General features: G+C 39.4%; 1 protein-coding gene across 1 annotated transcript; it reads left to right on the top strand.

Annotated features, from left to right (window-relative positions):
- The first annotated feature begins 262 nt into the window (after positions 1 to 262).
- Positions 263 to 14140, top strand: LOC139148594 (uncharacterized). The gene is made up of 14 exons (XM_070720079.1): positions 263 to 1067; positions 1629 to 1724; positions 1922 to 2164; positions 2965 to 2987; positions 5536 to 5666; positions 5967 to 6266; positions 6704 to 7301; positions 8247 to 8880; positions 9274 to 9369; positions 10258 to 10491; positions 10869 to 10891; positions 11063 to 11190; positions 12229 to 12519; positions 12794 to 14140. The coding sequence occupies exons 1-14, from the start codon at positions 336 to 338 to the stop codon at positions 13429 to 13431; spliced, it is 4167 nt and encodes a 1388-aa protein (XP_070576180.1). The 5' UTR covers positions 263 to 335; the 3' UTR covers positions 13432 to 14140.
- The last annotated feature ends 76 nt before the right edge of the window (positions 14141 to 14216 follow it).

The following is a 14216-nucleotide window of genomic DNA, read 5'->3' as shown; positions in this document are numbered from 1 at the left end:
CAATAATTCTGAATTTAGAAAACCGTGAGTTGTCATTCACTTTGCGTGTTCAACGCTTTCAGTTTTGGGTCTGTTATTAGGTCATAACGTTTTCATCTAGATGAGGAGTGTCATCAACATGATAGTCAACATCCATGTTAGAAGACATGAAGACGTTTTTGTTTTTCCTTTATGGCATCATATCGACGAAGAGTTTTAATTTCTGTCAAAGCTACCGTTGGAGGCGATATATAATAAGTTAATATTAAACTGACCACCTGGTACAATATCATACTGACCCGCCATTAACGGCATAATTGGCTTTTTAACGACCTTTTATTCGGGTGTGTACAGACATGTATGCTGGGACGGGCGACGACCCGAAAATGGAGAGAGAATTACTGTGTGTAATTTGTATGAATTTCTACGAGGAACCGCTTCTACTCCAGTGTGGACATACCTTCTGTAAGAAGTGTCTTCAAGATCTACTATCCAAGTCGCCTCAACTGAACCGAAGTAACGATGCCGTGTCAAACAGGCGGAGCACTTGCGAAATTGACGCTGTCAGTCTGAGTGAGGACAAAATTGGGGAACCACGCGACGGGGAGGCAACACAATCGATAGACAACACTGGTTTCAGATGCCCGACCTGCAGACGACAGTTTGATCCAAATTTGGGGAATCTAGTCCGCAATCTGCTGCTAGAAAGTATAGTAGAATGTTTCAAAGAACAAAAACAGACGCGTCAATCAAAGACTACCATAGTATGCGATGTGTGTAGTGATGCAGACGGTAGACAAGCGACAACAAAATGTTTACAATGTAAGGTGTTATACTGTGAGCAATGTTTGGGTTTGTGCCATCCAAACAAGGGAGTCTTCACCAGGCATACCTTGGTGTCAGTTTCCAATGATGGAGGGCACCCGTTTGCCAAAGAGAGGTTGGTAAATTGCCATATTCACAACGATGAAAAATTAAAACTGTACTGTGAGCAATGCAACGTGCCGATATGCTATGTATGTGATCGAACCGGCAGCCATCAAGGTCACGAGGTCATCGAGTCAATAGATGCGTATAGGAACATCCGGGTGAGTCTCCCAAATCAGCACAGGTTGCTGCAAATACTTCAATCTCATTAAAGGGACAGGGTAGCTCTTTTGTCTTTTTATAATTATCTTAGATACCAGATCAATTGATGGGCATCTTCAAACTCGCAGAAAGAGTGATCAAAAATGGTCTTCAAACCCCTGTCCTCAGTAACAATTACATAAAGAAGCTATGTAACATATAGAATTTTTGAATTTTTGTTTACCCGATATAGGCCTACATGCAGAACGCTTTTTTCATGAATCTTGGCTTACAGAATAGCCAAGTAATACGTTACACCAATTGAATCGCACGCGATACAACTTGAGCTGCCACATTGCTGGTTTTAATGTGTGATCAACGAATGTATAGTTTGCTTTTGTAAAGTATGACATAGCATAGCATTGCATAGCACAGGATAGCATAGCACAGCATAGCATAGAATAGCATAGTGAAGCACAGCATAACATAGTGTGGTGAAGCATGAATAAACAATATAATATTAACTATAACAAATGTATATGTGTCAATAATTAGATCATTACTGATATTTTTTTAAAAAGGCCAAAATTGATGATGATCTCAGTGCATTGGTTAACATGAAAGAAGCGATTGAGAAGTTTGTTACGACACTACAGGAAACTGGTGAATCGATTCAGGTGAGCAGTGATTGGTTGAAATTTATGAAAGAACCGATTGGAGGAATGATTAATCTCTCAAAAGTTGATACATTTGATACTTTTAACATGGCTTAACGACAGACAGACACAAGAATTATATCAAAACGATTCCTATTGCACATAATTGACATTTTTATTTTCCCATGATGAAGCATTTTAATCACTTTATTTAACAGAATGAAGCCAAAACTCTTAAAGACACAATTTCGCAAAATTGCAAGGAGCTTGTTGCTATCATCGCCGAAAGAGAGCGGGCGATGTTAGACTGTGTTTCTGAAGAAATGACGGTTAAGCTGTGTCATATCCAAGACAAAATGACAACATGCAAGGAGAAATTACAGAGCACTAAGGGTCTAGTCGAATACACGGAGAAAGTACTTGAAGAAACCAATGATTCTCAAGCAGCCATTTTTCTGAGTGTGAGCTTCTTAAATTTATCATCAACATACTTTCACTTTTTTCATGTTTTTTCTTTGACACCGGTGAGACAGTATGTAGAGTGGATTATATTCATGTTCTGAGTAAAACTATTTTTGTCATGCGTTGTCACATGAGCACTTGTTTACATCCGGGATAACGCCACACACAGTATCAGAATATCGTTGTTGTATTTCAAAATTTCCTCACAAGACTGATAGGTAGAATCAAACAGACAATCAACGCTAACACATTCTATCTATCTATCTATCTATCTATCTATCTATCTATCTATCTATCTATCTATCTATAAATGATAACACAAATTATTTCAAGTACAAAGTAATGATATATGTTACTTAAATAAATATATATATATATATATATATATATATATATATATATATATATATATGTGATAAAAATTACTTCAGACAGAAGAAGATCCTTCTTGTATATATGTATACACACACACACACACACACACACACACACACACACACACACCAAAGTATAAAGATTTCCTCATGGGAAATTACAGTGCTCGATGCCACAAATGAAAACATAAATTACTTAAGTACAAACTATATGTTACTAAAGTGTCATACATCTTGTAATCTTTAGACCTACGACCGTATAGCGGTAAATGCCGACGATATAAATGAGAGAAAAGACAAGGAAAGTTATATATCTGAAAATTTGCAGGATTCATGAAGTAATTTTTTATTGTTTATATATCAATTATGTTGCATTGTACTCTCACGTTGAGAATTGAGAATCAATTATCTACATTTTATTGCAGTCTGCTAAATCGCTGCAAAATCGGTGAGTATTTGACAATCCTTTATTGATATAACAATATTAAAAAGTAAATTATCAATTTGATGTCGTGCTGCTTCTCTTCGGCGTCTACGTTCACATACTGACAATCTGTAAGTGACTCTACAGGTTACATACTGACTTGCTGTAAGTGACTCTACATGTTACATACTGACTTGCTGTAAGTGACTCTACAGGTTACATACTGACTTGCTGTAAGTGACTCTACAGGTTACATACTGACTTGCTGTAAGTGACTCTACAGGTTACATACTGACTTGCGGTAAGTGGCTCTACAGGTTACATACTGACTTGCGGTAAGTGGCTCTACAGGTTACATACTGACTTGCTGTAAGTGACTCTACAGGTTACATACTGACTTGCGGTAAGTGACTCTACAGGTTACATACTGACTTGCTGTAAGTGACTCTACATGTTACATACTGACTTGCGGTAAGTGACACTACAGGTTACATACTGACTTGCTGTAAGTGACTCTACATGTTACATACTGACTTGCTGTAAGTGACTCTACAGGTTACATACTGACTTGCTGTAAGTGACTCTACAGGTTACATACTGACTTGCTGTAAGTGACTCTACAGGTTACTGACTTGCTGTAAGTGACTCTACATGTTACATACTGACTTGCTGTAAGTGACTCTACAGGTTAAATACTTGCTGTAAGTGACTCTACAGGTTACATACTGACTTGCTGTAAGTGACTCTACAGGTTACATACTGACTTGCGGTAAGTGGCTCTACAGGTTACATACTGACTTGCTGTAAGTGACTCTACAGGTTACATACTGACTTGCTGTAAGTGACTCTACAGGTTACATACTGACTTGCGGTAAGTGGCTCTACAGGTTACATACTGACTTGCTGTAAGTGACTCTACAGGTTACATACTGACTTGCTGTAAGTGACTCTACAGGTTACATACTGACTTGCTGTAAGTGACTCTACAGGTTACATACTGACTTGCTGTAAGTGACTCTACAGGTTACATACTGACTTGCTGTAAGTGACTCTACAGGTTACATACTGACTTGCTGTAAGTGACTCTACAGGTTACATACTGACTTGCTGTAAGTGACTCTACAGGTTACATACTGACTTGCTGTAAGTGACTCTACAGGTTACATACTGACTTGCTGTAAGTGACTCTACAGGTTAATACTGCTGTAAGTGACTCTACAGGTTACATACTGACTTGCTGTAAGTGACTCTACAGGTTACATACTGACTTGCGGTAAGTGACTCTACAGGTTACATACTGATTTGCTGTAAGTGACTCTACAGGTTACATACTGACTTGCGGTAAGTGGCTCTACAGGTTACATACTGACTTGCTGTAAGTGACTCTACAGGTTAAATACTGACTTGCTGTAAGTGACTCTACAGGTTACATACTGACTTGCTGTAAGTGACTCTACATGTTACATACTTGCTGTAAGTGACTCTACAGGTTACATACTGACTTGCTGTAAGTGACTCTACAGGTTACATACTGACTTGCTGTAAGTGACTCTACAGGTTACATACTGACTTGCTGTAAGTGACTCTACATGTTACATACTGACTTGCTGTAAGTGACTCTACAGGTTACATACTGACTTGCGGTAAGTGGCTCTACAGGTTACATACTGACTTGCTGTAAGTGACTCTACAGGTTACATACTGACTTGCTGTAAGTGACTCTACAGGTGACTCTACAGGTTACATACTGACTTGCTGTAAGTGACTCTACAGGTTACATACTGACTTGCTGTAAGTGACTCTACAGGTTACATACTGACTTGCTGTCAGTGACTCTACATGTTACATACTGACTTGCGGTAAGTGACACTACAGGTTACATACTGACTTGCAGTAAGTGACTCTACAGGTTACATACTGACTTGCTGTAAGTGACTCTACATGTTACATACTGACTTGCTGTAAGTGACTCTACAGGTTACATACTGACTTGCTGTAAGTGACTCTACAGGTTACATACTGACTTGCTGTAAGTGACTCTACAGGTTACATACTGACTTGCTGTAAGTGACTCTACAGGTTACATACTGACTTGCTGTAAGTGACTCTACAGGTTAAATACTGACTTGCTGTAAGTGACTCTACATGTTACATACTGACTTGCTGTAAGTGACTCTACAGGTTACATACTTGCTGTAAGTGACTCTACAGGTACATACTTGCTGTGTAAGTGACTCTACAGGTTACATACTGACTTGCTGTAAGTGACTCTACAGGTTACATACTGACTTGCTGTAAGTGACTCTACAGGTTACATACTTGCTATAAGTGACTCTACAGGTTACATACTTGCTGTAAGTGACTCTACAGGTTACATACTTGCTGTGTAAGTGACTCTACAGGTTACATACTGACTTGCTGTAAGTGACTCTACAGGTTACATACTGACTTGCTGTAAGTGACTCTACAGGTTACATACTGACTTGCTGTAAGTGACTCTACAGGTTACATACTGACTTGCTGTAAGTGACTCTACAGGTTACATACTGACTTGCTGTAAGTGACTCTACAGGTTACAAACGTGTCTTGGTAAGTGCCCGTGTCTGGAAATTGCAACGAACGACCGTGGGTTTGATGACCTGGTCTTGAATTTTCGTGATACAAGAGAAGAAGTCTTGAAACTAGAAACCAAAAGAACTGAAGGTATGTCGCCAAAGGGTCTCATTCACCAAAGAAACAATTGTTTCCATGTTGAAGTGTCGTCAATCGTTTTTGAATATAATGACAAAGGGCTTGCCGGGATGCCATTTAGATTGTCAAGGGTCTGTATTTGAAACGTCTGGTGTTTTGGATCCTACGAGATTTTTTCCGTCGCGAATAAAAGCGTGGTTAAAGAGTGCCAATGTTTACAAGTACCATGTAAGTCGGTATATGTCTATAAGAGTAACGCCAGCTCGTTTACTAAAAATTCATCACATTTTTTGTATATTTTCTCAATGTCAGTTCCGAAGGCACCAAAGATAACCAGTGCACGAGTTGTAGACAGAAATACTGTTGTCCTGTCATTGAAGCATCCACAGTGTGACGTCAAATGGTACGAAGTGTGCTGTCGATATGGCGAAAGTAGTTTTGATACCATTCAATGCCTGGTCGATAGTCCTCCAGAGGGCGTATCTGAAGAATATCATATTCACCTCGGCAATCTTGACTTTAACTCCGAGTACATTTTATCTGCTTCTGTCACAAATGTGGCGGGAAAGTCACCACAGAGTGAGTCTGTATCCGTGAAGACTCATCCTGAAGGTAAATTTAAGTATAGATTTTGTTTTAGTTTCTGCCGAGGCAATGACTGGATCGTCTTGGACAACCAGTCTGTTATATTTCCTAGTAAAACGAATCCTGGAAGAAACATTTGTTCACGATTGTATGGTATAAGCGTCAAAGTACGTTAAAAAATACACATTTATACAGGTGTATACGGACACATCTAACTGTTCATAATGATATACTCAACGTTATATATATATATATATATAATTTGTGTGATAGTTTTTCTGCACAATATCTCTTATATACTGTATATGTGTACGTATGTGAATATATATAAATATATATATATATGTATATATATATATGTGTGTGTGTGTGTGTGTGTGTGTGTTTATTTATTTATTTATTTATTTATTTATTTATTTATTTATTAAATAAAAAATATTTATTTATGACTTTGTGTATATCAGCAACATACTTCGGACTGGATTCAAGTACTGCCCACGAAAGTCTCATGTTGTCTGAAGGTGGAAAATCCGTATCCAGACGAAACAGTTACCAACATCCAGTGATGACTGTTGGAGAGAAAGTACATGCGGGGGAGAGGTTTATCAGACGTGTACATTGTGTTTTGGGTGACGTCACTCTGTCTGAAGGGGAACATTACTGGGAGGTTGAAGCTAACAGCTCCGGGGCGACGACCTATGCCATAGGCGTTGCTAAGAGACAGTGCGACAGAAACGCCCAGCTTGGAACGGATAGTTCGTCGTGGTGCATTGAAATTATGGGAGTCACATTGCGGGCTTATCATGACGATAGGAGTTACAGTATAGACCATCAACTGACGTCATCGTCTGTGCATAACTTTTCTGTATATCTTAACTTTGAAAGAGGTCACGTGATATTTTACGACACAACCGCTGAGAAATTACTGTACCGGTTTCAGTTTGGTGAGGCGGCGGTCAGTGACAGCGGTATTTGCCCTGCCTTTGATCTGACAAACTCAAGGGCAAAGTTGACAGTGATTACAAATAAAACTGTTCCAGAGTTTGTCAACACACATAAATCGTAAAGAAGGTTGTAATCGTCGCCACGGTATGTCAGTAGAGTCGGTCAAAATCTATGATTTGCAGCCCGGGGTTAGGGGTCTCTCTTGTAAGTTTCATCAATACAGAGTTCGGGATTAAAAGACATCAGTCGGGGCCAGGGGTGGTTCTGATTTACAAAATTTCCACAAAAAGTGACAACTATCTTCAACTTTTAAGAACTGTCCCTCGTTTACATGTACAGCTGAAACATCGCCCATGTTTTTTTTATGCACTATTGGAAAAATGACTATATACATGTATCATGGCATCTTATATCAATGCTTTATTGTATTATTTGAAAATTAGTTCTCTTCATCCTCAGAGTAAAACTTAAATGTCCCAGCATCAACAAACTTGAAATGTTAGACACATCTTTCACTCAAAAACAAAAATAATCCTCTAACGTAATTACAACGTTTCAGCTTTGCTTTAATTCTAGTAGATGTAAAATTTATGAAATAAAACTGTTACAATTCAGTGGTCTAGAAGGTGTGTTTGTTTGAAGTGTGTTACTTTACACAGCAAATCATCTAGAGTCACCCCAACAAACAATAGGCATTGTTCTGACCGGCAGCCGCATCGGCTGCTATTATACTCCGCCAAGATGGTCAACATTAGATCGGGTTTCCTATTGTCGACAACCTCAGGTAGGTCTTTATTCTGTTTCTAACGTATACCTATTAAATGACCACAGCTGTAACAATGGGTCGTCTTTTGACTGAGTAGAGGCAGGGGTCATAATGGCGCATTTTATTCCATTGTGCTATCACAGTATTGTATTTGTGCGCCTTGCCCGGAGTCACACTATTTCGTAGAGTACCGGTGGAAGTTCTGACCTGGCACAACGTCGGTTGACATCCTTATAAAGGCTACGGAAAAAACTTCGATAGCAATTTTGACAAGATCTGACGCAGACAAACTCTTGAAACTTTTGTAAATTATCTACGATGGGAGATTCTTTGGAAGGCGAGTTATCATGTGCGGTGTGCATGGATATTTACACAGATCCTCGACTGTTACCCTGTGCGCACAGTTTCTGTCGTACTTGTCTGTTTGATGTCATGAAGAAAGGGCACCCTGAGAAAAAATCAGCTTCTTCTCGACTTAGTTGTCCTTCTTGTCGACATGAAGCGGATTTAGACAAACGAGGCGTGGACGGACTTCCGAAAAACTTTCTTTTAGAGAGTATTGTGATCAGATTCAAGGAGACGAAATGTAAGGAGGGTAGGTCATCCAGGGAGAAAGGTGTAGGCTGTGATATTTGCGCTGAGACGGAAGGTACGGTAGCAGTGAAAACTTGTATCCAGTGTGGTGTGTCCTACTGTGAATCGTGTTTGCGATCTTATCATCCTAACAAGGGAGTGTTTACCAAGCACAAATTAGTGAAAGCCACCAAAAACCCCAGACAGAAAGATGTTTACTGTCCTGAACACGAGGATGAACTGATCAAGATGTACTGTGTCAAGTGCAAAACACCGGTCTGCTATCTATGTGATAGATTTGGCGGTCACAAGGGTCACCCAGTAGCTGAACTCAAGGCCTCGTACAAACAAATGAAGGTAGTGTACTGTTATTGTAATGTCAGGGACTACTCCAGCTCTGCATTGCAGGACTGTGTATTACCGGCTATCCATCGTGGGAGGCCTGTAGCCAATAAAACACAGCCTTGCCACGCAGAGCCAGGACTACTTGCTCCATCGTTATACAATCAAAAATTTACATCAAAATTTACCCTACCGTTGCCTGCCGAGGCTGGTATATACAGCCGAAAACAGAACTCTTTACGCAGAGAAGATCTGTATTTTCCCCTTGATCATAGGTATGGCGTCAAAAATACGATACTACTGTACGTATATGTTGTAAATTTTGAAAAGTATACTCAGATAGCCGGTTGTAAACAAAGGGTCACTCTGTGTTGTGTGTCTCTCCTGCGTTATTTGCTCTTTCAATAGGCAACACTCAGTAACAATTTAGATCAGCTGGTTGTCAAGACGACAGATGTAAGTGTATTTATCAAAGATCTGGAGAAAAAGAGCGACAGTGTACAGGTAGGTATTGAGTCAACGTGTTTGAATGTCATCTCACAAAGTGAACAATAGCGATTGTCAGTGCGTGATAAACGGCCTAAATGTTGTCAATCTTCAGTAATCGCTTATGAATGGTAATTTGCTGACAAAATAGATGGGAGTTACAACAAATAAACCACTAATAATGTGTTTGTCAGCGTGTCTGGCGTGTGCTACTCGATTTACAACGGTAAGCATCAAGTCCAGGTAGCCATATTGGATGTGAAGGCACCTCTGCTATAGTGTAGGATACTGGTGTCGTACAGTTCTGATTGCACAAGTAGAATTCGAGCGTGTACGGAATACATTGCTGGGCCCGAACATCTCATCGATAATGCAAACAATGAAAAGACAGAGGGCTGGTAACTTTGGCAGGGTCACGCACAGAAAAAAGTTACTGAATGGTTTAGGCGATGAGTTGCCATGGATACGTGTGTTGTGTGGGTGTGGATGTTTCAATATACATGTATTCAAGAACTCGTCAAAGGTATTTCGATTCGATTGTTCTATTAGAGCTCTGTTACGCCTTTAATGTAAAATAATTGCGTTTGCGAAGAGAAAGTCACTGAGTACACAGTATTCGCAAAACAGTACCAATGTTACGTTCAAACGTCGTACACTTGACAGTGAGTGACTAGAATCAAACACTCACAATATTATCACTATGGTATGTTATTCGGCAACTTTATCTTTCACTTGGTCACACTTTAGTCGTAGATTTTTACAGGGAACGCACATGTTTTTCTACACGCTCATGCATGTATTGATGTTGGAAATGACCAAGATTTTGACCGTTAGCGTTTTTTGTTTAAATTAGTCATGCAGGCCTATCTTCAGTATCTTCGCTCATCATTTTCTTATCCTTACAAGATTAATGCAACCATCCTTGATCAGAGGATTTCAGAAGAATTTAAAATCATCTTTGAAATGTTGAAACGCCGAGAAGAAGAGATGCATGCCAGGGTTTCCATGGAAACCAACAGAAAAAGGCAATGTCTACAACAGCAGATAATTTCATTCCAAGACAAGCTTCACAGTACAGCGGGTCTTATTGAATACACGCGTGAAGTCCTGAAAGAAGAACAACCGGCAGCCCTGCTCCTGGTAATTGTCACAATACAGATGGCGTGTGTAGTCTCTTAGCCACAATTCCAAATCATTTACATCGTGTGAGCGGTCACTGGAGTGAATATCGAAGTAATACACGGACTTTTTCATTGTCCCGTCATGCGCTTTTTTCCAAAAGCATGCTGTGTGAATATTTCCAAATTTTTTAGCCGGCATATTTTTCTGCTTTTACCAAACCAATCTTTCATTGCAAGATCCAATGGTCCGTCCGCCATTGCAATGGATCACGTGTCCGAAGTTGACGAATCAAATACCAGCAAACGATATAGTTTTTAATTCTTTATAGAAACACATTTCAAGTGACGTTGTGTAACGTTTGTCAATAGTAAAGTCTCCCTTTTGTATCTTTACAGACTGGTGCCTCCTTGGATGACAGGTATGTTGTCAGCATTGTTATACAATATTTAGCTCATGAGAAGAAATAGTTTCGTTTACTAGTTTTGAGATGATTTTATTTCTTGATATCGACAACATATTGTCAAAGTCATTTTATCACACTATGTCTCCACAGTAAAACTCATGATTCATTCTTTTGAATTTCACACAGGTTAAAGACTACCATTCTTTCATGCCCTCCACTCCAACCAAATGCAACCGAAGACTTCAGTCACATGATTCTCAATTTGAAAAACGAAAAAGAAATGATAGAGAAGATAGATCTCATTACAATCAAAGGTAAAGATCTTAGCGTTCGAGGACCGATGGTTGTGATGGTGATAATGATTATGATGATGGTTGTATTTAAGGTAGTGTGCGCCTCGACATTGAAAGACTTAAACTTTTGCCAAACTCTCCTCAAGGAAACTTTAGAGCATTCCCTTTCGAAACAAGAATAAAAATTGGGATTACTGTGCAAAATTGGGTACTGAAGAGACAAATTCTCAATATTTACCGACATTTGAAATTCAACTCTACCAAGAAATATGAAATTTTCGATAGGGCGGTACAGAAGTTTTATTTACTCCTTGCCTTCAAAATGAGCCACCACAAGTGGTAGACAAAAACGTGTTGTAAAAGTTTGATAGTCGGAATGTCTGTCCCCGAGGTGCATTCTAAGTTAATCATTATGGTATACTTTTCATGGTGATAATGGTGTACTTTGGTGGCTTTGATAGTAGTGGTAGCGGTAACAGTTATTGATGAGATAGGCCTAGTTGTATTGATTTTGGACGCTTGGGCTGATGAGTGTAAAATATCAACAACTGTGCTCTCAATTCTCCGAGTGTCACGTCTGAGGGTAATATACCTTCCAAATGGGGTTGGTGGTTGTGATGGTGATGGCTGCAGTCGTAATGGTGTTTATGCTAATAGTGTTGTGTTTTCGGCCGTGATCGTCGCTACAGTGGTGCTGGTGAAAGATTTGCCCAGTCGCCGCTATTATTGCGGCGTCACAAACGTAACCATACCCTCACTGTTTCTTTTACCGTTACAATTCCAATCTATTGTCATGACCTCGTTCGAAATTAATGACGTCATGCGCCAATATGTACTTTCTGTATTGTCATAGCTTTGCACAACCGTCGTCAGTGGGATCCACTTCGTTCAGAGTGCATGGAAAACTTGAGGGAATAGAACGAAAGTTATGGTTTGTTTGTTGTATTTTAAACAAGTGAAGTATCTAGCAATACCACAGTGTCTAAACCATTCTAACGATTTTGCATGCGTAAAGTTCAAGTTAGGAAACAACGGCAAACTATCACTCTTGTCTTACAGCCCCAGAGAAACCAAGAATTGGCGGACGAATTGAGGGTAGAAACACAGCCTCCCTGACGGTGAAACATTCACAATGTATGGTTGAAAGTTACGAAGTAGGGGTTTGTAAAAGTGGTGCACAGTGGGGTTACCACAAAGAGGAATGCACTGAAGATAAAGAAGTGGACGAATATCACCTTGTGAAAAGTAACCTTGACTTTGACTCCGAATACTTTGCTAAGGCGCGACTTCGTAACAAAGCCGGTACATCGGGGTGGAGTAATGTACTCACATTGAGAACGCCACCGAAAGGTAATTATTTTATAAAATGGACCAGATTTCGACAGAACCGCTTTCTTTACACTATATTTATCATACAAAATTGTATGTGATAATATGTAAATAACTGTATACAGCGTGTTGAACAACATCAACTCTTATTGAAGGAATTTATGATCAACTTTTATCGAACTGTTCTGTACAGAACGTAAACAGACATACAAACAAACAGTCCAACGAATATATAGTAAATCGGCAAATAACGTCATAACAGAGTTCAGAGTATACATTTTTTTTACCTTTTCAGTTGTGACTTTCAAGCTGGACCCACACACAGCTCATGAGGATCTCGTCATCACCAACGGTGGAAAATCAGTTACTTACCAACCGAGACCGCGTGGATTCTGGGTGATGGACGAGGGCGGCAAACACGATTCTGGTCGATTTAATGGACGTGCACCGGCTCTATTTGGTGACGTTGCACTTACCGGTGACGTCTACTACTGGGAGGTGTCGACGGCAGTCGCCGAGAAAGTTAATTCATCTTCAGTTGGTTACCGTGGAGATTTCGCTGTTGGGGTGGCCAAGTTTAACTGTGACCGCAACATGAGTTTGGGGAACGATTCATCTAGTTGGGTGATTCGAGTTCCATCGTCTGGCGGTAATTGGTATATAGCACATAAGAACAAACAATATCCCATCAACTCGGCGTCTGTCTCTGACAGCTGTCCCAGATCCCACTTCCCTGCAGGTCTCACAATCGGCATTATGCTAGATTTTCAAAAACATAAACTTAGTTTTTATGACTGCAACAAAAAATTACTTCTCTATTCGTTAGAAATCACATCAAAGGAAAAAAAGCTATGTCCGGTATTCGAAATCAGCGACGGACAAATACAACTTACCGTCAAAACTGGATTAGTTTTTCCAGAATTCACTAAGTAAGAAATATGACGTCATAATTCACCTGAAGCATTTCTAGTTTAAAAGGGCATAAAGTATTTTTATTTCATTTTTATGCAACCTGCAGACGAATTTCAAACTCGATCAACTCACAGCCCTATAGAATCTCCTTGTCATCCCATGGCGTAGACTAGCCCAGTAGTCATAGTATGAGTAGTCGCTTAGCTTGTCCGATGTACGCAATAGTTAAGGGCACACCGAGTTCCGTGAGTTTCACGATTCACTCAAGCATCAACGAAACAAAATCTGCTGAAAATTATATCGTCAGTTTACTCTGTTATAATATTAGGACTTACATTCTTTTGAAATGTAGAAAATACGGGAGAAGAAAAAAAGCCAGGAAATCCGGTATATCGTATACATTTGCATTTACACTGTTTTCTCACCCAACTTGTGACTGCTTGTCATGCTAGAAAGTACACCATTATTTCAATCCTCGCTTTAATTACTGAAAACGAAATATTTTTTTAAAAAGTGATAATGGGCAAAACAACGCTCTTAAACGTGCAACGCTTCCTTAAAATGGATATGACGTAAATCTCTGTGCGTATGATATTGGTAGAGACAAATGCTTGACGTCACATCGCATTGGTGTTGTGAAACCATACAAAATCTTTATTGCTTGTTCCTCATCTTGCAAAAAGATCAATGTTCAGATTGACAATCGAATGCGTGCAGTTATAATTTATTATCAATGGTGACTTGACTTTTCTATGCATTTACATTTCGTAAAACTCAAATATTTAAAAAAATAAGTTTTTGTGTGG

The sequence above is a fragment of the Ptychodera flava genome, chromosome 13, assembly GCF_041260155.1.
Source record: "Ptychodera flava strain L36383 chromosome 13, AS_Pfla_20210202, whole genome shotgun sequence".
NCBI lineage: Eukaryota > Metazoa > Hemichordata > Enteropneusta > Ptychoderidae > Ptychodera > Ptychodera flava.
This window is presented reverse-complemented; position numbering and strand designations above follow the sequence as displayed.

Excerpts from the sequence above, each read along its gene's own strand:
- LOC139148594 (XM_070720079.1), top strand. The coding sequence starts at position 336 with ATGTATGCTGGGACGGGCGACGACCCGAAAATGGAGAGAGAATTACTG. Across the intron at positions 5,667-5,966 it reads AGAAACCAAAAGAACTGAAG|TTCCGAAGGCACCAAAGATA; the intron begins GTATGTCGCCAA and ends TCTCAATGTCAG. Across the intron at positions 11,191-12,228 it reads AGATCTCATTACAATCAAAG|CCCCAGAGAAACCAAGAATT; the intron begins GTAAAGATCTTA and ends CTTGTCTTACAG.